This window comes from Narcine bancroftii, chromosome 7, assembly GCF_036971445.1.
Source record: "Narcine bancroftii isolate sNarBan1 chromosome 7, sNarBan1.hap1, whole genome shotgun sequence".
In the NCBI taxonomy this organism is placed as follows: domain Eukaryota; kingdom Metazoa; phylum Chordata; class Chondrichthyes; order Torpediniformes; family Narcinidae; genus Narcine; species Narcine bancroftii.
The window spans coordinates 188,343,970-188,371,017 of record NC_091475.1 but is presented as its reverse complement, the minus strand read 5'-3'; the positions used below and the strand labels follow the sequence as shown (position 1 = coordinate 188,371,017).

The 27,048-nt window shown below is 38.8% G+C and overlaps 1 protein-coding gene across 1 annotated transcript; it reads right to left on the bottom strand.

Annotated features, from left to right (window-relative positions):
* Window positions 1–573: 573 nt before the first annotated feature.
* On the bottom strand, window positions 574–23,994 carry LOC138740072 (serine/threonine-protein kinase Nek5-like). Its single transcript, XM_069892497.1, has 11 exons — window positions 23,879–23,994; window positions 23,118–23,214; window positions 20,646–20,743; window positions 18,720–18,806; window positions 17,910–17,977; window positions 10,739–10,952; window positions 10,287–10,371; window positions 9,454–9,578; window positions 7,846–8,024; window positions 4,289–4,373; window positions 574–798 (listed from the first exon to the last, which is right to left on the bottom strand). The coding sequence occupies exons 1-11, from the start codon at window positions 23,990–23,992 to the stop codon at window positions 574–576; spliced, it is 1,377 nt and encodes a 458-aa protein (XP_069748598.1). The 5' UTR covers window positions 23,993–23,994.
* Between the last annotated feature and the right edge of the window lie 3,054 nt (window positions 23,995–27,048).

The window sequence follows — 27,048 nt, the reverse complement described above, 5'->3', positions numbered from 1 at the left end:
TAATATTCCCATGGATTCCATAATTAATTATTAACTGAAAACATTAGTTACCACATAAGGGAAAAGAAGAACGAGAGGAGAACCTCTTTTTCTTTATAACAAGTATAAGTAGTTTTTTTTTTAAAAAAAGGAAGACTTGAAAGGACAAAGACTTTGTACAAAAAGAAAGAAATTTCCCTAAGGAATTTTAAAAAACCATACAAGTCATAAAACATCAGTTAAATTCATCTCAAAGTAAGCAACAAAAAAAAATCAGTACTCATATCAAAAAGAGGCAAAAGAAAGATAGAAAAAGAGTCCGTAAGTACACGTTTTACTCATCCACTGAAACTGGAAGATTATGTTCCAGAAAACCAGCCCACAGCCTTAGGAGAAAGTAACCACTTCTTGGTATTGTCCGGTAAAACGATTCTCAATCTAGCTGAGAAGCGCAATGATAGTTTTAAGCCAGCATTATAGAGGTGGGACCTGACTTTTTTATGTATATCATTCTTTCATGACTTCAGGTGGGTAGTTGTCCACGATCCCAATATTCTGATAAAATTATTTTAAAGTCCCTCTGCATTGGGAATCTTAGAAGCTGATCTTTGATCTGGAACCAGTGTAGACAGATCGATCGAGGCTTCGTACCAGGAGCAGGTTTAGAGATGAGAGATCTGTGTCGTCTGTCGACTTCAGGAAATGTTGACAACAGATCTTGTCCAAAACCTTGTGGAGAAACTTAGTGAGGAATTCAGGAAGCTGGCCTGATTTGATTCCCTTATCATGATTCTCAAATTCTGCTTCCAAGTCTGTGACCTTCGATAGCAAGTCGTTGATTTTTAAAAATTCTATATTATCACATTATACATCCTCCAGTAGGGAATCATAAACTTTAACTGTTGTTTCCAGTTCCTTAATTTTGGAGTCGTGTTCTTTGATGAAATCTCTTAAATCACCCAAATTTTCAGTAACTTGAGCAAGAGAGGTTTGCATGACTTTTGAGTCCTTTTTAAGCTCTTAACATCTTTACTCCAGTCCTTAATGTATTTCATCATTAAGGCAAAATCTTCTGAAGTAGAATCTCTTCTTTTCTCCCAGCTTTAGCTCCACGAGTAGATGTCATATTGTATAAATGTAAAATAAACTGGGAAAGGAGGAGAACAAAAACTAAGAACTGCACATTAAGGAAAAGGTAGATTAATAAAGTATGGCATGGGAGCTGAAAAGGTTATGAAGAGCTCTAAAAGCATGTCACCCCGTGCATCTCCAGCAGGGAACTCGGCAGCAGCTCCAAGAATGTCATTGATGGTAGGCCCAGGAACAAGATAATACAGTATCTGGCACCTATGGGAATTGGTAGATGCTGGATAAGTGAATATGCTGGTTGCTTGAGGTTGCTGTTTTTCTTAAATTCCGAATAACGGGGATTTTAATGTATTGAAACATGCACAGATACAATCAGTGATAAGAAGCTGCTTCACACTGACTGATGTCTCGAATTGGTGATGTGGGATTACATTTCCATAATCCATTTTCCTCAAATTGAAGCCATCAGGGATATGTAATTAAACATACAGAATATTGGCTCAGAAATATTGATTCTGTTTTTGGAACATTTGATGGCCAGGCCAGGATTTTATTAGCCAGCTGCAGGTAACATTGAGAATGTGGTAGTAAGCTAACTTCTTCAACCTCTGGCAGTCTTTCTGATGAAGATGCTCATTATCCTGAAAGGGAGGTTTGTTAATGCTGATTTGGGGAGGGATGGTTAAAATAGATTTGCAGGGGGTGGGAACCAAAGTGACGAGGCGAAGGAAGGGGCAGTTGGCACACAAGTAGCTATCTGGGATTTTTGTGTAAGGACAGGCAGATAGGGCAAAATTGCAGGCAGTGGGATGAGTTGCAATGCAACACGGCACAAGGAGTTAAAAAAAAAAGTACAAATACAAGACAGAAGGTTTTGTATTTAAATACATGTATCATAACCATGTGGATGACCTTGTAGTATAGCTTCAGATGGGCAGTTATGATGTGGCTGTCATGGAGTCGTGGCTAAAGGATGAAGGCCCAAAGATACACAGTGTATCAAAAGGATAGACAGGGAAGTAGAGGGGCTCTGTTGGTAAGGAATAATATTAACCTTTGGCCTCCATCTCCCAGTTTTGTGGGATGACCAACAAACACAAATACTCCATTCTCAGAATCTTCACTGTATATTGCAATTGCACAACATCATCATAAGATATAGGAGCAGAAATAAGCCCATTGGCCAATCGAGTCTGCTCCTCCATTCTAATCATGAACTGATCCATCCACCCACTCAGCCCAACTCCCCAGTCTTCTCCCCGTAACCCTTAATGCCCTGAATGATCAAAAACCTGTCAATCTCTGCCTTAAATGCACCCAACAACCTCACTTCCACACCTTCCTGTGGCAACAAGGTCCACAGACTCACAATCCTCTGACTAAAAAAATTTTTCCTTATCTCTGTTTTCAATTGATTCAATTTATCCTGAAATTATGCCATCTTGACACAGAATCTCCTACCATGGGAAATATCCTTGGCACATCTACTCTGTCCAGGTCTTCCAGCATTTTTAATGTCTCTGAGGTGCTCATCTCATCCTTCTGTACTCCAAGTACAGTCATAGAGCTGACAATCATTCCTTTTATACTAACCCTTTCATTCCTAGTAATCTTCTCTGAACAGGCCATGTCGGCCTTTCGAGTCCGCACCGGTTCAAAACCTACCGCTCACTGCCAATAACTCTCCAACCCCTTCACCTCCATGTACACATCTAACCTTCTTTTTAATGACAGAAGGGACCCTGATGCAACTATCTCATTCGGAAGTTCATTCCATTCTGCCACCACTCACTGAGTGTGATACAGTTAAATGGTTATATGGTTAACCCTCTCCAATGTCAGCAGTACGGTGCCCAAAATTGCACACACAACTCCAAATGGGGTCTCGCCAATGCTTTATAGTCACAAGATAACATTTCTATACTTGTATACTATCCTTCTTGAAATGAATGCCAACATTGCATTCACCTTCTTCACTACTGACTCAACCTGGAGGTTCACCTTTAGGGTATCCTACACAAGGGTTCCCAAGTCCATTTGCACCTCAAAATTTTGGATCTTCTTTCCATCTAAATAATAATCTTTGATTTTACCAAAGGTGTATGACTGTACACTTTCCATCATTGTATTTCATCTGCCTCCTCTCTATCCTAATCTATCCAAGACTCTCTGAAGCCTTTCAGTATCCTCAGTACCACATCCCCTACCATCTATATATATATTTGGGAAAATTTGGTAAGATTAGTGGGTTACATACATACACACATTTTAGACCCGATCTTATTTGAAATATTGAAGAATTCATATTCAGGAACATTGCAAAATTAATGGAGAATACTAAGCACATTTCACAAGTAGATGGTAATTGAAATGACGTCATGAAATGAATAGGCCATTGTTTGGAAGAGGAGACAAACTGGCTGTTTGCAAGTACCTACAGAGTGCTCACAGAAAGATCACTTCTGGGTTTTGTTTATCTAAGACAACAGATGGGAGCAGAAGGATAACTCCTGTTGTTTGCTGAAGAAGGTGGGGGTTTTTGCAAGGGGGTTCCTTGCAGTCACATGGGCTTCCTGGCAGTTGGCAGTTGAAGAGAGAGAGAGAGCGGTGAGACCAAGCTCAACAACCTCTTTCAACCAGTGTTTGTGTGTGAGACACTGAAAGAGACTGAACAGTCACAGCTGAACCAAGCCAGGAAAAGCTGGTTGGAAAGCTCTAGAGAGGCAGATGGCTGAAAGTGCTATCTGTCTGGTGTTTCTCTTGGAATAAGGGAAACAGAAAGGAACTTTGTGTTAGCCTGAAAGAAAGACATTATCTGGAGAACCCTGATGTGGCAAGTTTCATCAGCGAGACATTGAGGTGACTAATGGTGGTACCTCAGTTGTGGAAATCCTGGAACAACAAATCTCTCTCTGCAAACCCTACAAGAACCTTCCTGAGCGGTAAACATTTACCTTTCAAGCACAAAAGCCTGCTGAACTTTATATATGTTAAATTCTGTGCACAGTATAAAAATTGCCTGCATCCAGAGAACTTGGAAGAAGGAGAAGTGAGATTGAACTGTGAACCAAAGCACATTTTTAAATTTACACACACATCATACATGCGCTTAGAATTAGAAAGGGGTTAATTTGAGTTAGTTAAGTAAATAGAGATAAGTTAAAGTTTGATTTTATTTTTATGTTTAAAGTTAATTAAAAATAACTTTTGTTTAAATTACCATTTGTCGTGGTGAATATTGCTGCTGGGTTTTGGGGTCCTTTGGGCTCGTAACAGTATCATCTGCAAAATTGACACATAGCTTTCTATTCCATAATTCAAATCATTTAATACACAATGTAAAGAGAAGTGGCCCAAACACAGTCCCCTGTGGAACAGCATTGGTAACCAGTAGCCAACCAGAATAGGATCCCTTGAATCCTGCCAACTAGCCAATGCTCCAGCCATGCGAGTATCCTTCCTGTAATTCTATGGGCTCTCATCTTGCTTGGCAACCTTTTGTGTCACACCTTGTCGAAGGTCTTTTGAAAGTTGGGGCGTGGCATGATGGCATAGGTGAGGGACGTGGGAAAACATCTCTTCCAACAGATCAAAGAAAAGCCAGTTTTTACAATAACTTTCTAATAGTATAAACGTTTTCTAAAAGTCTATGAGAAGAAATATGAAATAAATATGAAGAAGACTAGAACTCAAACAACAAAAAAAAATTTTAAAACTGTCGATAAGTCTGGAAGAAGTGAGACCTACCTCGGAGTTGGAGCCTGGAGACTCCTCCCCACCGCCAGCGATGACAAGTGGCCATTCTAAAAGTGGTGCCAGTGCCACAGAGCTCTGGGTAAGATGGAGCTGACATCACAATGCTTCTCCACAGAGACGAGAGGTGGTGAACCCCTACGTGTGCGCGCTAACCTGAGTATTTTTCTCCCTGCAGGGGGGGGCTGGTGCTCGCTAACCTAGTGACCAGGGGTCGTGGTGGGCCAGCCTAGGACCCATGGGGGGAGAGGAAGACACGTTAAACTGGTGGAAGCGGAAGACCTGGGGGCTGGAGTTACTGAAGCTGAAAGCCCTGAAGAAGAATTAGAGTTTAGTGAGGAGGAGGAAGTTGAAGAAGAAATATCTCCAGCTTATGGTAGGCTGACAGCTAAATATAAAGATTATTTTGCACAACAATTCCAGACTATGTCTCAACAAATTTCTTTAGGTTTTACATCTGAATAAACAGCTCTCTAATGTTATGGCATCTGTTAAAGTGGATATGGCAAAATATACTAAGTTAGTGGATAAAATAGAAGAAAAAGTTAAAAAGATGGAAGATAAACTTGAGGATTGTGTTTGTAATATTGATTAATGTCAACAGAAATTGAACACTTTTGATAATTCTTTCACTGGGTGGAGAATAGAGAAAAATGATTTAATAAAGAAAATTGATTCTTTGGAGAATCAGAGCCAGAGGAATAATGTGAAGTTAGTGGGACTTCCGGAAGACGTTGAAGATTCTGAACCAGTAAATATTTTTCAAAAATGGATCCCAGAGGTTTTAGTGATGTTTAATTTTAATTTTGCAACATTTAATGTCCTGGGTTTGAATAACCCGATTAAGCGTAAACGAATTTTGGCTTATATAAAAAAAATGAAAGTTGATTTTTTTTTTGCAAGAAACATATTTGACTGAAAAAGAACATTTGAAGCTGAAGAGGGAATGGGTTGGGCATGTGTTTTCTTCTTCTTTTAATTCTAAGGTGAGGGGAGCAGCGATATTAGTTCATAAGAAATTACCATTTGAGTTGGAATCATTTGAAGGAAATGCGGGTAGGGTTTTGATGGTCAATTGTAAAATTTTTGCTGAATCATGGAGTTTGTTAAATATTTATGCACCTAATGTAGATGTAATGTCAGAGACTTTTCTGTTGTTAAATCAGGCTAATAATAAGATTTTAATTGTGTTTTGGATCCTTTATTAGATAGATCTCCAAAAAGTATAAGGAATCAAAGGCAACAATACAAATAGGGGAAAAGAACTCAATAGTTACCTATAAACCTCAAGAAATTAATGACCAATTTTATTTATTTTACCAAAAGTTATACACTTCTGAGGGAAAGCAGGACGTTGGTTCTATCGAATCTTATTTATCTAAATTAAATTTACCTGTTTTAGGGGAGGAGCAGATTAAAGAATTAGAAGTTCCATTTACGGATTTTGAGATTAAAGAGGCTATTACAGGCGATGCCAAATGGAAAGTGACCAGGGGATGATGATCTTTCAGTTGAATTTTATAAAGTATTTTATTAAGATTTGTCTTCTGTATTTAGAGCAAGTAATTGAAGAACAGTCGTTTCCTGAATCTTGTTCGAGTGCTATAATTACAGTGATTCCTAAGGAAGATAGAGATCCATTGAAAGTATCCTCGTATAAGCCTATTTCTTTATTAAACGTTGACTATAAAATTATAGCAAAAGTGTTGGCAAATAGACTAGCTAAGTATTTACCTCAGTTGATACATAAAGACCAAACAGGCTTTATTAAAAATAGAAATGCATCTGTCAATATTCTTAGATGGATAACTCTGGTCAATGCATTTAGACAGCAGCCCATCCATCCAATGGTGGTTGCGCTGGATGCGGAAAAAGCCTTTGATAGGGTCGAGTGGAATTTTTTATTTAAGGTATTAGAGAAGTTTAATTTCGGCCTTCATTTTATTGGCTTTATATACAAATCCAGTTGCTAGGGTGGTGAAATGGCCAAATTTCCCCATCATTTAAATTAATGCGATTGACCCGACAAGGTTGTCCATTGTCACCAGCCTTATTCGCATTGGCTATTGAACAGCTAGCTCAGACAATATGACAGAATGATAAGAATAAAGGAATGAAAATTGTGGATGATGAATACAGGATTAATTTATTTGCAGATGATGTGTTGGTATATTTGACAGAGCCTGAATAGTCTTTGAAACATTTACAAGATTGTTAGTTTGGAGAATGGTCTACATATAAAGTACATTGGGATAAGATACTTCATGTGCAGCGCCAGGCCTAAAATAACAGATTCAGAGATATTTGTTGAGGTTTTTCTATTGGACTGGGTTACATTTTGTTTATTGCCTCCCTTGACCCCCAAAAACTGTATTTTAATTTCATGATGAACCAAATGAAACCCTGAAGGACCGAGCATATAATTTCTTTGTACAAATATCCATTGCAGAAAACAAATATACGTGGAGATGTTAGAATACCTGATCCCTATCTTTAGTGAAAAGTATAGTACGGTATCTTGCACATTTACAGATTGACTAATCTCCCAAAGACAATCTGTGAAGGGCACTTTTTTTAATTTACAGTATAGTAGGAGCCATTTCTGGCCACTTAAATGCATGCTGCCCAATTCCACCCACATTTAAGCTACATTTAAGCTATATGAAGTGGGAGGGAATCGAAGCACCCAGGGAAAACCCACACAGACATGGGGAGAATGTACAAACTCCTTACAGACAGTGTCGGATTCAAACTCGTGTCACTGGAGCTGTAGTAGTCTAGTGCTAACTGCTAAGCAATCCGTGGAAGTTCTAACGATCTTATTCATTTGTGGTCCGATTCTGTTTGAGAAAGTATTTGGTTACTGCTTGTTCAAAACTACTTAAAAGTAATGCAGAAGGTAGTTGTTAGTATACTGCTATGAAAAAAATCTACAAAATATTATTTCAAAATGCAATTTAGTATTTTCATTCAATTTGTTTAAATTTTTTTACAGATATAATTGGTAAAAATGTTTGTGTGTACCTTTGGCTTGGATCATGATTCACTTTCTGCCTGTAGTCTTGAATTATGCCGTTGAAATGAGGCACAGGTGAAGATTCATTTTGTCTAGTATCCAAGTAATCTAGATAACAGTGGAAGTGCTCGTATTGCCCATCAAATTTGGGAGATTGTGGCTTCACAGATGACGGATGGTTACATTTCTGTATGGATAGTTAAGAAAAACTATTTTGCTAATTTCATTTCACCGATTATGTTCTATATTCAGAATTTAACAATATCTAAAATTAACTAATCAGTTGCAATAAATCATTGTCACTGAAATTCCTCTCAGAGGGAGGTAGATTGATTGCATTATGTTACAGATCCTCTTCAGTGAACACATTTGGAAGTGCTCACGGATATTAATGTGTTTGTGCTATTATAAAACACATCAAGCATCGTACAATGCAAACACATACAATGAATGACGTTGAATTCTGTTACCACTCGGTTGCTCTGAGTGGATAAAATGGGAATTCATATAATGTCCAAATTACTGAATGAGGATAGGGTTGTTTGATATGCATTCAGAGGTTTGATGTTAAATTGTACTGCAGCAACTGTGGAATTCTGCCATAAGTTAACTGAATTGCATCTGATATTTCCACTTTTTTTTCCTCTGGTGAAATAATCTTGAATATAAAGCCAGCAAAAATCAAGATGATCATTAAGACACCAGACTATGATATTAATCCATCTGGTTAATTCCTGTCCTTCGGGGGGGGGGGGGGGGGGAAATACATACAGGGTTTGCAGGTTGGGCTTGTTACTATGCTCTGTTGCTAAATTAAAATTTTAAAGAATTATATTTAAAAATGTCTGCAAAGGGACAGAAGGAGGTTAAATAATTATATATAAAATCATGGTGTACAAGATAAATATGTTGTGGGAAATTGGTGTTACAGGTTAACTGCTTTGGTGAAAAGAATAGTAAAGCAGAATAATAATTAAGCTGTGAGGCTGTTGCTATTGGTATGCAGGAAGCTCTGGGCACCTTTGTACAAAAACTATAGAAAGGAAGCATAATTAGAAGGCATGGCAATCTTGACCCATGCTGAAAAAGAGATGGAATATAAAATATGAAAGTCTTGTTACAATTGTGTGTGGGTGGTGCTGAGAGCAGACCTGGAGTAATGCATATTGTTCTTGGTCTCTTAGTTGAGGAACAAAATACACTAGATTGACCTCTGAGTTGATGGAGTTGTCACCTGAGGTTGCTTTGGGGGAATCAGAAGAATGAGGGGAATCTCATCAGATCAAGAGAAGATTGGAGCAGTGATGAGGTGAGCATTTTCCATAAGTAAAGTCAAAGCTTGACAGTAAGGATTAAGACAGAGATGTTAAATAAATTCTTTTCTCAAAGTAATTGGAAATCTATGGAATTCTCTTTGCCAGACTGCTATGGATGCTCTCAAAAGAATATCTAAGAATGTGACAGATTTTTGGAATCAGGCAAATGAAAGCATTTGAAGATTGAGCAGGAAAGACAAAATGAGCAATGAAGTTACTGAATGGTTGATCAGTTTCAAGTATGGTTACCCCTGTTTCTACTCCTTAGCTCAATGTGAATACAGACTCTTTATGCCATACCTTGATGTTTGGCCTGTTTACCACTCCTAAAGGCTTCCATCCACAATGAGCTGGAACCTGTTTCTTATTCACACGTTGCCTCACTGGATTCTTTGCCTCACGTTTCCTTTTCGGTATCTTTGAAGCTTGCAGGCCAAGACAATGGTAAACACTATGAAAAGCAACTAAATAATAACTGACATATTTCCAAACTTTTTACAGTAAATTTCAGTACTTCAGCTGTTATTTTCTGTCCAGGTTCCAAAACAGCGCCCACATTGAAGGCATTTCAACAGAAGTCATTTGGAATATATATATATCAGCTTTAAATGTTTTGAAATTAAGTTTTGTTTTTTTGTTGAGTAAATTACGAGGTGCAGCAAGAGCAGGTATAGTTAATGTCAGCACCTCTCATGACTGTTGAGTTGCTTATACCATTTTATAAGTCTCAGAAGAGGCAGTTGTTTCTGACCTAATTGGTACCTTTTGTAGTGACCACAGGAAGCGAGGAAGATCACAATTTGAAATAAAGATTGCATAATCCAAAAATAAATTTATGACAGACGACTGTCTTCAGCAATGGAGAACATAATTATAATAGATACCATTTTATAGGTTTGTTAATCAAAACAAAGGCAATCAAAATTTGAAGTCTATGAATGTCTTAACACCATCTTTCACTACTGCCAAAATTCAGTACTTCCCAATCTCGTTCACCTCCAACACCCACCCCTTCCCCTCCCTCTCACTCTCCATCTACCCAAACCAATAATCCAACAAATTTCTTACAAGGGTGGCATTGATCAATACATACTGAAGTATTTTGGTTAAAAATAAACTAAGCCTTGTTTTACCTGGTCTTGGAGTAGTTTTAGTAGGTTTAGGTGTTGACGACTTCCTTCTGTGAATGACTGTGTGGCTAAATTCTTCTTTTAATAGCTAGAAAATTGTTTTTTTTTAAACAAACATATGAACACAAATGATATTATTTATTTAATAGATAGGAAGTATGACCAGAACCTCAAAGGTAAGGAACGAGTTATCATTTACTATAATGTTATTTTTCCTTATGCAACTCATGGCAATTAAATCTTTCAGATTTTGAAGCAGCTTCTAGTTTCTAATTAATGATTCAGAAGTTCATGGCAGCACATGATGCACAAGATATTTTGCAATAAAATAGAAAATATGGGATTTCTAGACAATATTAACATTCTTAATTTAAAGAGGACAATTGATAACACTTATTGTAGATTGATTGGAAGCGATTTACAGTCAAATAAAATTTAATAGAACAAAATGTTACCTCAGGGGTCAGGTATTTTCTAATACATTTTTCTAAGAATGACTTTTTTAATATTGAATTGATTGATGGTCGGTCACAAGGATTAACTTTAAACAGCTGAGCCAACAAGATCTGAATGTCATAAGTGTATCTGGGATGTATCGGAGTATAGCGACCTCGACAGATCTTCATCACTAACTGATGCAAATTATTGCCCTCAAACTGGAATAAATTACTGAAAATTTTCACTCAAAAACCATGATAATCAGTTCAAATAAATACAAATCTGCTTAGCCATTTTGCATTATTACAACATACCCTGATGCGTTCATTCATACATTAATTCAGTTTATAATTTCTTTTACTTTGTAACTCCAGAAACCACATTATATCAGAAAAACAAGGGATTAATGCTTACAGATATCCCAACAACAAAATTAAACTTGCAGCAATTCAATTGCATACAGGCTTAGGGAATTAAAATTCAAGTGCTTTTGTTGCCTGTGCTTTCGCCATGACTCCACTTTTTGCAGTCCATCAAATCTAACTGTCTTCGTGGCCTGGTTGCTGCAGTCATACTGATAAAGATTTTTATCCAAAGACCTGCCTTCAGGCCACGATGACAGCCTTGATATATCAACAGCCTTTGAACAACTGAAGATCATGGACACGTAAATTGTTTAAATGGATTTAAAATAAATATACCTAAAACACATTTTGGTACTAGAAATTAAAATATTAAGAATAAATAAAAAAAATTAGAAAAATAAACCACTTAGCCTCAGCAACCCATTCAAACCAATGGAATGCTTTATATGATGCCAGATATCCCTGGCATAGAGTTTTTCAGCCAGATGTTGTAAGGTAAAAACATCATGAGTTGGGACCAGAGAAGGAGTCACCCAGTACTAAGGAGTAACAGGAATGCAGGTGTGACCTTGTACGCTCAAGATAAGTTTGGCAATAACAAGCTGATGAGCAGCAGACTAACAGAGAAGGGTAGCAACAGCTTATTCATTGGATAATGTAATGGTATGATAATTTACTAAGTACGTGTCCTGAGGTATAAAAAAAACACCATTTGCCGATATCGGGAGAATGCGCCTTCTCCAACTAACACTGTTAGTTGCAAGTGTTACAATCCGGTAATAAAGAACCTTGATTTCGACTCAGTCTGGTGTCTGACTCACTCATTCTCGAACAAAGCAGACCTAACAATGTGGAGTACATCTTTTTATACCTTGTATTTATCTAGCCTCCCCAGTTCAGAATACTTGTATGTTGCCACTGGATTCCATGCTGAATCCAACTGCAAAGCAAGAATTAGATGCACCAGTATCAAACTTCCACTACATCTCTGCTTGCTTCAATGTACATGTACAATATTTTGCAAAATTACAACCAGCTCCTTAATACTCAGACAAGCTTGTGGAAAAAACCATTTTGAAGACGGGTTGTGAGTGTTTAGTTCAGCCTGGTGAAAGCTCTTGTGGTCCATGCAAGAGCAGAGGACTGGCTGCCTAATGTCTCATTTGAAATAAGGGAAACAAAAAAAACTTTGTGGTGACCTGAAAGAAAGAGGTAATCATCTGGAAAACCCTGATGGGACAAGTTTCTTTGGCAAGACACTGACGTGGCTGATTAAAAGTGATCCATTTGTGTTCAGGAACAACAAATCTCTCTCTGAAAACTGACAAGAACCTTCCTGAGCTGTAACCATTTACCTTTCAAGCACCAAAGCCTGATGAACTTCATAAATGTTAAATTCTGTGCACAGTATAAGAATTGCCTGCAACCAGTGAACTTGGAGGAGTGGAGAAGTGAGATTGGACTGTGAATCAAAGAACTTTTCTAAATTTACACACACATTACATACACATGTGCTTAGAATTAGAAGGGGGTTACGTTATGTTAAGTGAATAGTAATAAGATAAAGTTTCATCCTGCCTTCATGTTTAAAGATAATTAAAAGCAACTTTTGCTTATGTAACCATTTGTGTCTGTGAATTTCTGTTACTACTGGGTTTTGGGGTCCTCTGGGCTCATATTTCATTCAATTTTCTCGGGGGTTCCGTCGTTCGCTCACTCCCTCCCAGTGAATTGAGGTGAGCGCTGGGCCTCGATGATCAGGGTTTGTTCGACAAGCCTGATCAGAGGCCCAGCGCTCACCTCAAAGCACTGTGGGAGAGAACAAGTGACAGAAGGGAGGAAGTGTGGGAGCGATGGGACCCCTGAGTAAATTGAATGCGGTGGAGGGGTGGGTGGCAGTGAGAAGTTGTATAAGTCATAGGTGAGGTCAAATTTGGAGTATTGTGTGAAGTTCCGGTCACCTAACTACAGGAAAGATGTCAAAAAGATAGAAAGAGTGCAGACAAGATTTACTAGGATGTTACCTAGACTTCATGAACTGAATTACAGGGAAAGGTTAAACAGGTTAGGACTTTATTCCCTGGAGCACAGAAGAATGAGAGGAAATTTGATAGAGGTATTTAAAATTATGAAGGGGATAGACAGAATAAATGTAGATAGGCTTTTTCCACTGAGGGTAGGTGAGATACAAACCCAGGGGAAATGGGTTAGAGTGAAAAGTTTAAGGGGGAACTTCTTCATAGAGAGAATGGCAGGGTGTGGAATGAACTTCCAGCTGAAGTGGTGAATGCGGGTTCAATTTTAACATTTAAGAAGAATTTGGACAGGTACATGGATGGGGGAAGTATGGAAGGCTATGAACTGGGTGCAGGTCAGTGAGACTAGGCAAAAAAATGGTTTGGCAGAGACTAGAAGGGCTAAAGAGGCCTTTTTCTGTGCTGTAATGTTCTATGGTTCTAACAAAGGTGTTGTTGGTTGGTGCTGCTAAACTAGCATTATATATTTGTGCTATAATTATATAACAATTTTATGGCAATGAAATTTTGTAAATAATGATGGTAACAATTCAAAATTAGACCATGTGGAATGATTGCAGTCTCCAACATTCAAAGTGTTGCTAAGCAACAGAATAAATACATAGTCTTTAGTATAAGAACATTTTCTTGTTATAGAAAATTATGATGCATAGATTATAATGGACCAAAATCAAAATTAAAAGCTCAAATGAAGTCCTGAAACAGGAATACATAGAATTAGGCAGGAAGTTAAAAAAACAGGACCTCTAAGGTAGTAACCTCTGGATTGCTGCCGGTGCCACATGCTAGAGAGGGTAGTAATAGGAGGATGTGGAGGATGAATGCGTGGCTAAAGAGCTGGTGCAGGGGGCAGGGGATAAGATTTTTGGATCATTGGGATCTCTTCTGGGGAAAGTCGGACCTGTACAAAAGGGACGGACCCCACTTGAACTGGAGGGGGACCAATATCCTGGCAAGCAGATTTGCTAGAGCTATGGGGGAGGGTTTAAACTAGTTTGGCAGGGGGGTGGGGAGCAGAGTTTGCGAGCAGTGTCCAGGGTGTATGGCCACCTAGTTAAGAATGATAAAGATAACAAAGGAAGGATGGAGGTTAAGGTAAAAGATAGAATAGGGAATATATGGGAGGGTCATTCTCTGAAATGCGTGTACTTTAATGCAAGAAGCATAGTGAACAAGGTAGATGAGCTTAGAGCATGGATTGGCACTTGGAATCATGATGTTGTGGCAATTAGTGAGACCTGGTTACAGGAGGGTCAGGATTGGCAACTAAATATTCCAGAATACAAATGTTTTAGATGTGATAGAACAGGGGGTAAAAAAAAAAGGGGGAGAAATTGCTCTGTTTGTTAAGGAGGACATTACTGCCATGAGGTGGCAGGATGGTTTGGAGGGATCGTCCAGTGAGCCTGTTTGAGTGGAATTGAGGGGTGGAGGAGGCATGAAGGAGTGTATTATAGACCACCAAATGGGCCAAGAAAATTGGAAGAACAAATTTGTAAGGAGATAGCATATATGTGTAGTAAACATAAGGTAGTGATCATGGGAGATTTTAACTTCCCTCACATTGATTGGGATTCACCCATACAGGAAGAGGGCTGGATGGGCTAGAGTTTGTCAAATGTGTGCAAGATAGTTTTCTTAATCAATACGTAGAGGAACCGACTCGGGACGGTGTAATACTGGATCTCCTGTTAGGGAACGAGATAGATCAGGTGTCTGAGGTTAATGTTGGAGAACAAATTGGAGCTAGTGATCACAACTCTATTAGTTTTAGGGTAGTTTTAGGGAAGAGCAAAGAAGGGCCTAAAGTTGAGGTTCTGGATTGGAGAAAAGCAAATTTCGAAGGAATGAGAATTGCTTTGGGGAGTATTGAGAGGGACATGATTTTTTTCAGGAAAGGATGTAAATGAAAAATGGAGAATATTCAAAGAAGAAATTTTGAGAGTACAGAGTAGATATGTCCCAGTGAGGATCAAAGGAAAGGCTGGAAGTCACAGGGAACCTTGGTTTTCGGGGAATATTAGAAATTTGGTTAGGAGAAAGAGGGAGGTGTACAAGAGGTATAAACAGCAGGGAGCTGAGAAATTGAAAGAGGACTACAAGGAGTGTAGAAAAAATCTTAAGAAAGAAATTAGAAAGGCCAAAAAGAGGGACGAAGAGGCTTTGGCAAGCAGAGTAAGAATAAATCCAAAGGGTTTCTATAGGTACATTAAAAGTAAAAGATTAGTGAGGGATAGAATTGGACCCCTTGTAGATAGGGAGGGTAGGCTGAGTGAGAAGTCAGAGGAAATGGGAGAAATTTTAAATGATTTCTTTTCCTCAGTATTCACTAGGGAAAAAAATATTGTACCAGTAGAAGTGAAGGAAAATAGTGGGGAGGTCATGCATCATTTAAGGATAACCGAGGAGGTAGTGATGGCAGTGTTAAAAAAGATAAAGGTGGACAAATCTCCGGGTCCGGACAATGTATTCCCAAGGACACTCAGGGAGACTAGTGTACAGATAGTGGGGCCATTAACAGGATGTCACTGGTCATGGGTGTAGTTCCAGAGGATTGGAGGGTGGCTCATGTTGTTCCGCTGTTTAAGAAAGGGTCCAAATATAAGCCTGGAAATTATAGACCTGTGAGTTTGACGTCTGTGGTGGGTAAGTTGATGGAAAGTGTTCTGAGGGATGGCATTGACAAATATTTGGAAGAACAGGGATTGATAGGTAGTAGTCAGCATGGTTTTGTCAGGGGTAGATCATGCTTAACAAACCTTATAGAGTTTTTCGAGGGGGTTACAAAAAAGATTGATGAAGGGAAGGTTGTGGATGTTGTCTATTTAGACTTTAGTAAAGCTTTGGATAAAGTTCCCCACAGGAGGTTAGGAAAAAAAGTGGAGGAATTAGGTATAAATAAGGAGGTAGTGAAATGGATTCAGCAATGGTTGGATGGGAGGTGTCAGAGAGTCCTGGTTGAAAATTGTTTGTCAAATTGGAGGCCGGTGACTAGTGGAGTTCCTCAGGGATCGGTCCTGGGTCCACTATTGTTTAGTAAGTTTGCAGATGATACAAAGATTGGTGGTATTGTGGACAGTGAGGAAGATTACCATAGCTTAAAAAGAGATATAGGAAAGCTAGAGGAGTGGGCTGAGAAATGGCTGATGGAATTTAATACAGGTAAGTGTGAAGTGTTGCATTTTCGAAAGGCAAATCTAAATAGGTCATATACATTGAATGATAGACAATAATTGAGGAGTGCAGAGTAATGACTTAGGAGTTATGGTAAATAGTACCCTCAAAGTTGATACTCAGGTAGAGAGAGTGGTGAAGAAGGCATTTGGAATGTTGGCCTTCATAAATCGAAGTATTGAATTCAAGAGTTGGGATGTTATGATGAAATTGTACAAAGCATTGGTGAAGCCAAGTTTGGAATACTGTGTGCAGTTTTGGTCACTGAATTATAGGAAGGATATAAACAAAATAGAGAGTGCAGAGAAGGTTCATGAGAATGTTGACAGGATGTCAGGGTTTGAGTTACAGAGAAAGGTTGAGCAGCCTGGGGCTTTTTTCTCTGAGGGGGGATTTGATGGAGGTGTTCAAGATTTTAAAAGGGACAGAGAGAGTCAACGTGGATAGGCATTTTCAATTAAGAGTGGGGGATATTCAAACCAAAGGCCATGGTTTGAGATTGCAGGGGGAAAATTATAAGGGGAACATGAGGGGAAATTTCTTCACGCAAAGGGTGGTTGGGATGTGGAATAAGCTTCCGGCAGAGGACGTTATTTACATTTAAGGAAAGACTGGATAATTACATGGAGGGGAGAGGACTGGAGGGGTATGGACCAGGTGCTGGTCAATGGGACTAGAAGGGTGGGGATTTGTTCCGGCATGGACTAGTAGGGCCAAACTGGCCTGTTCTGTGCTGTATATGGTTATATGGTTAAATTTTGATTTTTTTTTGTGGACATTATAATTTCCTGAAGATCCACCAATCCAAATAGATCTTCAACATTTGGTAATGAGCAGGGGGCAGCTTCTTTAATGTTTTAATTGCAATGCATGACAACATGAACATTTTCCGCAGAATATCAGAGATTATTTTCACATCAAATTACTGACTGAGAGAAAAAAAAATCAATAAAATATGTTTTTCAAGCAATTGTCAAGTTGAAATGAGAGGGCACAGATTCCTTCCCATTTTAGTTGAATGTCAATTGAAATGACTTTTTGAGTAAGTCAATAAACCTAATATCTTCCATTTTAAAAAAAAGTACTGTATTAAAAATTTTCTTAAGCACTTTACAAATCTCAATTTCTACTTTAAATTTTTTTCATGTTTTTTTTCCATGACCATCAGCAAATTATGCACATTCGCTGTAAGGCATGTGGTTGTCATGGTATAAAGGAATCCGAGTGATTTAACATAAAAAAGCTATTTTTGTTCTTTGAAAGAATACTTGTTCTCAGCCCTGACTCTCAGCTTTGTCTAAAACGGTATGTTCCCCATCTTCAATCCTCCATTACTTTTTCTCCATTATTTGTGAAATCAATTTCCACCACGTTGTTAGGAGGAACATTTCAGATTCTGGAAAATATTTGAGTGAAAATACTTCACTGAGTATTTTCTAGCTTGTTTAACACAGATTTAAACTCTATAACTTCTGGTTATATTGATTAATACATCAGGGTTTTTCTCTATTTACATCAAAAATCTCAATTTATTGAGCTTTATCTGGTATGTCTCGGAAAATATTTCCTATCAGATTATTTATAAAAGAAAACTAACCTTAAAGGCAACTTACTTGTTCAACATGCGTGCTATTCCAAAGTCTCCAAGTTTTGCAATTTTGCCATTATTACAAAGAAAAATGTTCTAAGAATAAAAATATAATTTAATTTTTTTCAGAAAGTATCCCTGACCAAGTCATCTCATTCACCATCAAATTATGAACATTTTTCTAGTGTACCAAGCTAATGTTTAATTCCAGTTACAAAAATCACCAGGTCCTACTTTTTTCAAATGCCAGTCAATACACTAGAGAAAGGAAGGACACAAAGCTAATGGGAATGTGGTTCAATACATTGGAATTGAATCGCTAGGGGTGCAATGAAAAGAGATAATGAATAAACAGCATATCCTTATAAGGAGGGGCCAATGGAACATTATCTTGGGCCGCTCTTAGTGTACTGATGACCCACTGTACTTGGCAAGGAATTCTGTACATAAGGGAGCAGCAAACAACTTTGGATAGTCTAACGGATATACAGATAAATACACAAGAATTCAGGTAAATTTGGGTAACTTTTATTACATTTATAATCCAAGATTGGCATAACACACAGGCTCCTACAATAGCTTTTTCTTGTAGTATTCACATATATTAATTTGAAATCTATTAATTGCTTGAAAGTCCAAGTTCTTTCAATATGGCTGCATTATTATGCTTAGAACTATAGGTTCTGTTTCACTACAAACTTTTCAAAATATATTTAATCTTGATTTATTGTTAGACATAACATCAATATTTAGATTCATAAAACATTTAAAAAGTAAATTTTTTATTAAAATGTTTCTCCCATTGAGATTGAACATATCTGGTTATTATTATAATTTCCTGTGTTTTGATGTCCCGGTGCAGGATCTTCCTATCATGAATGTGCTTCAGTCCCAAACAGATTTGAACAAACCAGTCCAAGATCTAATAAAAAGGTTATGGAAATACCCATCACATAGTTTTGACATTCAAACCACAAGATCATTTTAATTGTGAAACCTATGAGATATAATTTTAATACTTCTTGTAACTTTCTCCCCTGCACCCACTTCCTCCCCATCCTCTCCCATCGGCCAGACAAAATTTGAAAATTTAGTGCTCCAAACTTCAATCTACCACACATTCTCAACCAGCATTATGTGGCATTAATCAGGGTCCCAATCAAAGAGGTTGGGGGGGGTGGGGGAGGGGTTCGAAATTAAAATGATTACCTGTTGGACTTATTATAAATTATTTGCAGTGGAATGATAGCAGGAGATGCCAAAGTTGGTCTTGTAAAACAACTTTCTCACAGCTAGTTGAGCTACACCTCCTGGTCTAGCAGCCTACATTCAATTCTGACCTATGATGTGGTTTACTTACAGTTTGAATGTTCTCTAAATAAATGCATGTGCTTCCTCCGGTGTTTCAATTTCCTACCACATTCCAAAATTATGCAGGTTGGTGGGTTATTTGCCTAATGTAAATTACCCTTACTGTTTAGGTGAGTATTAGAGTCTGGGCTATGGGGGTGGAGTTGATGGGAATATGGGAAAAATAAAATGAGTTGTGGTAAGATTACTATGTAAAAATAGATGTTTAATAGTCTGCACAGGCTTGGTGACAGGCTACCTATCTATGACACAATGAGAACATCTTGTGGCCTTGATCTTCCCCAATCATCGTGAAAATCCAGCCAATGCGGAGATTTCTTCTCCATCCAATTGATATCCTAAAACCTACATTTTATTTGACTATTGACTTACAGACCCTGTAACCAAATGAGAGCACTAGCCAATGTCAGGTGGAAGTCATGCACCTTTGTTTAAATGGCAGTCTCGTTTTTTTAAATTTTGCATGTTTAATTTTTTTTAAATTTAGGTATACAGCACAGTAACAGGCCATGTTGGTCTACAAGTCCGTGCCACCCAATTTACACCCAATTTACCTACGCCCCCAGTACATTTCAAGCAATGGGAGGAAACTGGAGTCTCTGGGGAAAACCCACGTAGACACGAGGAGAACATACAAGCTCCATACAGACAGCGTGAGATTCAAACCCCGGTCCCAATTGCTGGTGCTGTAAGGGCATTGTGCTAACCGCTACCCCACCCATGCCGCCTCCATGCAATCTGGCTCTGCCTTGCTCTTTGAGCTTGCATGCATAGTACCTACCTCTTTTTAAAATCAATTTCCACCACCATCTACCATCACTCCCACCAACATCCTCACACAACTCACCTGAACAGGCTAAAAATCAAATTATCAGGGACATAGAAAAATATAACTTTCTGGAAATGATTTAGAAGGTTTATTGAAGATCACAAGTTTGCAGTACTTCATCAAAATTGGAAGGAATCTGTGCAGATTCAGTGAGTGCACGGCCACAAGCCCTCCATGTAACCCCCAGATATATGTTTTTATTATTTATTTACAGCACGGTGGAACCTGATTCCACCCATTTAAACCTGTGCCGTCCAATTGCACCCAAATTAATTTACAGCCCCATACATTTTGGAAGGTGGGAGGAATTCGAAGTATCCAGGGAAAACCCACGCAGATATGGCAAGAACGTACAAACTCCTTACAGATAGCGCCAGATTTGAACCCCAGACACTGGCACTGATAACGCTGCACTAATTGTTATGCTAATCATGCCACCCAAATGTTCAAACCTCATAGATGATTTGATGACAAGCAGCTTCCTGTCCCCCACATTCGTAGCCCCACATGCCAAACCTTGTGTCTTCACTTCTTTCCACCAAAACCATATTTTGTCCCTACCTGTTCCTCTTCAAAGCAAACACCATGTTGCATATTTACTCTCTGCATCAGGTCACCACCATCACAGTAATCTATGACTATGTACAAGTTTTGCCTCTCTGCAAGTGAGACAAGAATGATTCTTTTATAATTCACTTCTGTCTTTTCTCAGAGTTGATTTCTTTGACTAATATTATCCCCATGGTTTGAAATGAAATTGAAGTAAGTACTGAAAAAATGCATTCAACCAACAAACAATAGATTATTGTTCAGAACTGATTTTAATTTTGGGCTATGCCTACACAATCTGGTGCCAGGACTGGTAAGAAATTCACCAGTCCAGACTTGTTCTAAAGCCATGGGAGTAATTCACTACTGGTAGAAACAGTTTCCAGTGGACCAGCCACCAGTCTTATTGCAAATGCTGGGAAGGAGGTTCTGGATAGATCTTACAGAATGGATGCCATTGATAAGAATCTGGACCATCACAAGGGACTCAAACATCCTTTAGATTGATTAAGAGAGCAATCATGCTCTCCTGGCCCACAAACGAAGATTTTAGCTGCTGAAATAAAATAATAAAACATCTTCTCTACTCAAGGAAGCCTCATTAAATAAATTTAAGACATAAGATTGATTTTTGCAGAATAGGTAAATTAAGGGTTTTGGGGTAAAGGTAAGTTGAGTTCAAATTATTCATGATCTTGTGACTAGTAGAGCAAGATGGTTCCTGTTCCTATTTCTTATGTTCTGATGTTCAATGGACCATAAAGCCAGATTATATGTTGAAGTCTATAGGCCTTTTTATAGTGAAAACAAAGCAATGTAAAGGCAGATATTCTCTATCTTTGCATTGCTTCACTTACTTCAAAAAAGCAATGAAGGCAGATTCAGCAGACGAACTCTGAACTGTCTAAAGCAGGGGTGTCAAACTCAAATTCACAGAGGGCCAAAATTAAAAACTTGGACTAAGTCGAGGGCCGAACTAAATATTTATTGAAAATTTTCAACAAAATCTACATGTTTTCTCTTCTTTCAACATATATAATGTTAAACTTTTTCTTATTAAAATAAATGTTTAATAATAGTTTTGGTTAAACTCTTTCCAGAAGAAGCATTAACAAATGAGAAATAAAATATTCAATAAATAATATTTCTCTATAGCCTTTTAAATGTTTTTTTTCACAAGCCAACAAGTCAAAAAAATAACAACTTGCTTCAATGAAAATCCAATCTTTCAACTATGAACAGTCCAAAGTTATCCAAAGAAACCAAATTGATTTACTCTGATGCACCTGGGTCTAAACCAGATTCTTGGCATCTCTTCTTAGATGCAAATTCATCAAACTCTGGGGTCAGAGTTTTCCTCCCACCTGTCTTGAAAGGTCCTGTTTTCTGACTTTCGTTTGGCCATTTTTCGTCAGGGGTTTATTACATGTGAGTTCGGCGACAGGTCGCAGATGCTAAAGAAAGTAAAGGGAGGAGGTGGGGGCGATTAGCGGGCTGACTGGCTGGCGCCAACGCATTTGCAAAGCATTCTGAGATTTGTAGTATTAGCTGTGCATGCACTATACTGGCACGGCGGCCAGCGGGCCAGCTCTAATACATATTTGATATGATCTTGCGGGCCAATTATATTTATATTTATAATTATATTTAATTATATCACGGGCCAAATTTGGCCCAAGGGCCTGAGTTTGACATGTGTGGTCTAGAGGGTACACTCAGAGGTGGAGCAAGGTTATTTCACCTCCTCCATAAAGACAATGCCACTGCAAACTGCAGCAAAGGGGCAGGCTGAGAACATCGCGATGATGTTGTCAGCCTGTGACCCAAGCATGAATTTTAAAGCATTCAATGTTCTCTAAAGGTTCATTACTCTATTCATATGAGTGATGGCTAACGTTTTTTGTTCTTTTGGGTAGGAGAGAATGTCTGTATTAATTTTTCACTTGCCAGCACGTATGTTTGAGGTCACGGTGATGGGCGGCACTACTCCACCATTTGCCGCACCTCCCTCAGCTCCGGAAGACGGCTTCCAACTCTGCTCTCCGTAAAGGCTACGCCAGATGTGCATTATAAGCCATCACCATAATAGGCAAGTTCACCTTTTTTGTTCCTTGAGCCAGTTTTAATGAGGGGTTGCACCATAAAAAGGCCTACGAAAGTGAAAGGGTGAGCTTGCAGTTTTAATGCAATTCTTTTTCACACTCAAGGTCTGCTCTTTTTTCCTAACAATTTCTTACTGTTGCAAAGGAAGAACAAGGAGGAGGGTCAGTGCCAAATGTCAACTCAGTCAAGATATCATGAGAAATCTGAACACCTGAGGCCTTGAAATGTCTGAGGTGTCAAACTTTCTTAGGAATAGAATGATTCAGAGAAATAGATCACAAGTGGCTGGTCTTGACCCTAATAGATCTTGACATCAGTATTTTAAAGCTTCAGTCAACTAAAATATACTGCAGGTGTCTGAAATGAAAGAAAATTAAAGACCTTCAAATGAATCCAGAAATGTAACAATGTTAGGGTGTTTCATTTTTTCTAGAAGTGTCACTTCTCTAAAAGAATCCTCTCTTTCCTTCTGGTGCATCTGAAAGTAAAAGTAAACAAGCAAACCTATGATCAGTTTATTAGAAAATGAGAAAATGCTGAAAATAGCGGTTATCCTCGGAAAGAACTAGTCATTAACCTCACAGTGAAAATGTTGAAAGTTTCACAGAGCCTGGTTTCACACATCACTGGGGAGAGAAAGGTCTGGGACTCTGACAGTACCGTTTCTGGCAGTCACACGCCCAAAGCATCATGGTTAGTAAAACAGGAAAATCCCTGCATTCCATGTATAATTGCCATTTGTCCATGATCCCCACAGCAACAAGTGTGCATCATAAAAATTGTGGTGGGAATCCAAAAGCTATGGGGATTTGGGAAAGGAGAGGATAGCTATTTAGAAAAACACAAAGATTCCATTTGGTGGTGGTGATGATCTGAAGATAAAGTAAGGGCTAGGAGATGATCAAAAAGGCTGGAAAATAGACTAGTGTGCAGAAGTGAAGACCAGAGAGAGGGCTGAGAAGATCGTATTGTACCATTTTAATTTGCTTAACTAGTTAGGTAATTATTGCAAATGCAAATCAAAAATTAGCAATAGAATTGTTGTCATATTAACAGTTTGCTTCTTTTGCAAAATGTCTGACATACAAAACATATTTTCATTTAAGTTTAATAGTACAATAGATTTCAAATATCAACCTCACCTTTGCAATTTTAATCTCTTTTACCACCTGTGTGCTGTCACCTTTGGTTTTAACCAAAAAAGCTTTTCCAAATGCTCCTTCACCAATCTGCCTGGTTACATCGTATTTATCCATCGTGACAGACACCTAAAATTGAAAATATAACTTTTAGTTGTAAATTTTAAGATTATTTGCATTGTAGATTTTGCATTGGTAGGAAGCCACAATTGAAAAAAAACCCACTACAAAATGTGCAATAGAACTCAGATCTTGGATGGTTAAAAGTTGAATTTAGGTCACGTATATGAAACAGATAAGATATGGTATAATTCCAAAAATTACCATGATAGTGTAATTAAATTCTCAGCCTATTTAGCTATCCATCTATGAATTTCCAATCTATACTCAGACTTAAGCTTAATTATAACACACCATTTATTGCATTATTACAAATACAGGTAAAGCAAAAGGGAAGGATCACGCAGGAGAGGTTGGTTACTGGAGTCCGCAGAATAATAAAAAAGACAAAGTTCAGAAAGGGATTAGAATTTAACACCAGGCAACATGGAGACAAATGGTTAATACAGGACTGAAGGTGTTCTATTTAAATGCACACAGTGTACAAACAAGGTCGATGTAGAGTTAGAAATTGGCAAGTACGACATTGTGGTCTTCACAGACTCATGGCTGAAAGAACAACACAAATGGGTGCAAAACATCCAAGGATATATATCCCATCAAAAAGGGTGTGGGGTGTCTCAGTGGGAAAAAAAAATTTGTGAGAAGGGTCATAGGATTAGAAAATGTAAAATCCTTGAGGGTGAAGTTAATAAAGTGTGGGAGTAAAACGACCCTGATGGGAATTATATACAGGCCTCTGAATAGTAGCCAAGATGTGGGGTGCAAATTACAACAGGAGTCACAGAAGGTAATGTTACAGTGGCCATGGGGGAATTCAATATGCAGTTAGACTTGGAAAATCAGGTTGGCATTAGATCCCAAGAGAAGGAATTTGTGGACTGCCTAAGTGAGAACCTTTCAGAGCAGTTTGAGGTTAGACCCACTTAAAAATGGTACTGTAATTCTGAATTTGATGTCATGGAATGAACCAGATATGATTCAGGAGTTTAGGTAAAGGAACCCTTAGAAGGCAGTGATCACAATATAATAGAATACACCCTGCAGTTTGAGAGGAGGAATTGTATTACAGTTGAGTAAAGAAAACTAGAGGCATGATACAGGAGCCAGCCAAACCTTATTATAAGGGCTTTGAGCAGGGATGACAGTAAAGCAGAAATGGCAGGAGTTTCTGGGGATATTTTGGTAAATCTTTCTTCCTCTTCTTCTTTGGCTTGGCTTCGCGGACGAAGATTTATGGGGGGGGTAATGTCCACGTCAGCTGCAGGCTCGTTTGTGGCTGACAAGTCCGATGCGGGACAAGCAGACACGGTTGCAGGGTCATTTGTTTATCCTAAAGAAAAGGAATCATTCTAAAGGAAGGATAAAGAAATTGTGGTTGATGAGGGACGTCAAAGACAGCATAAAAGCAAAAGAGAGAGCATACATATTGCAAAAAATAGTGGGAGGTAACAGAAGACACCAAAAAAAGCAAAAGGTGGGGGGGGGGAGGGGAGAGATAAGATTGCCAATACAAGAGGATACCAGAAGATTTTTTTTCAAATATAAAGCATCTAGCCACTGGAAAATGATGCTGGAGAAGTAGTAATGCAGAACAAATAAATTAATTATTTGGCTGGATTACATCAAAACTTCATGGTAGCGATTCTGCTCAAAACAAGGAGAAAATATGCAACAGGAAAGGAAGTTAATTTCCAGTTGAAAAACAGTTGCAGTTTTGGGAGCTGAACTACTGGTCTTGGATGTGTGCGGCGATGCAGGTGGAGAGGGAGGAACCGCTGTTTCCGATCACATATTTTCGTTTGAAATTACCCCATGCATTCCCAATAATGATCCTGATTATGCAAATGGCAGATTCAGGGCATATTTCGTTGCTCTGGATTAGTTATTAATGATCCCCCCCCCCCAGGGCTGACTGCAATTTCGCCAACCAACTTCTCCGCAGGACTGATGGGTCTGCCGTGAGGTGTTGACAAACCGACGCTGACTGGCTTTGCGGACAGAAAGCGCTCCGCACGATCCCAGGCGGTCGCCCATGACGCCCTCGGCTGGCCCCCGGAGACGGAGAGTGAGACAGCAGCCTTAGAGTCCGGGACATCGGGCGCAAGGAAACCTGGAGTGGGGAGCTCCAGGGACTACAACCTCCGGCGTGCGTTGCGACCCGCTTCCCGAAACCCTGGTCACAGGTGGTCCAATTAGAAAGGGCGGAGACGCAACGTCACCCAGTGAGGAAGAGATACTCAATGTCGATCGATTAGGCATATTTCACTCTCTGCAGATTCTGCCCGATTTCCTGAATATTTCCAAAACATTGCATTTAAAACTGCGGGATCAATGCATAGCCAAAATCCAGCAGGCATGCAAGATGGATTTGCTGATATTTTAGTGGATCTCAGCCATGAAGCTCATTGACAGCTACTCACAGAATTTTCCCCACTGTGCTACATCTACTTCAGCATGGCAATCTACGGGGCTTGTAGCAATACAGACAACAGCACGACTCTCACAGACCTTGAAGAAAATAAATCACATTGAAATAACAAGCATTGTTCAATGAAACATTTGAGCTCACCTTCACATATTCATCCTTCAAGCATAGACAATAAGGACCTTGCACTAGTGGCAGCTTTCTTTGGTCGAATGTCCATGGGGCCTCTGAAACTTGTAGGTTTTTTACTTGGCTAATTCAATATCTTTTGCTGATTTGAAAAAAAACTATATGCAGGGTTATTCATTAGTAGAAATTCCATAGTAACAGGCAAATCTTGCATTTATTTCTTGAATATATCCCAGTGCTTCAAGGGCAACAAATCAGAAGCAGTCAGTGCATGGTATTAAGTAGTGCCATGCAGGAGCAAGGATGGCTCATTATACAGGGCTGTGGCTCCTCAGGAGTTTACGGAGGTTTGGTCTGACACCAGAAACCCTGGAAAAAATCTAGATGTGTGGTGGAAAATGTACTGACTGGCTGCATCACGGTCTGGTAAGGGAACACCAATACCCCTGAGTATAAACCCCTCCAAAAGGTAGTGAACACAGCCCAGAACATTACA

Excerpts from the sequence above, each read along its gene's own strand:
- LOC138740072 (XM_069892497.1), bottom strand. The coding sequence starts at position 23,992 with ATGGATAAATACGATGTAACCAGGCAGATTGGTGAAGGAGCATTTGGA. Across the intron at positions 9,579-10,286 it reads TAAAACTACTCCAAGACCAG|CTTCAAAGATACCGAAAAGG; the intron begins GTAAAACAAGGC and ends TTGGCCTGCAAG. Across the intron at positions 4,374-7,845 it reads AATCATGATCCAAGCCAAAG|AAAGCTATGTGTCAATTTTG; the intron begins GTACACACAAAC and ends ATTATGGAATAG.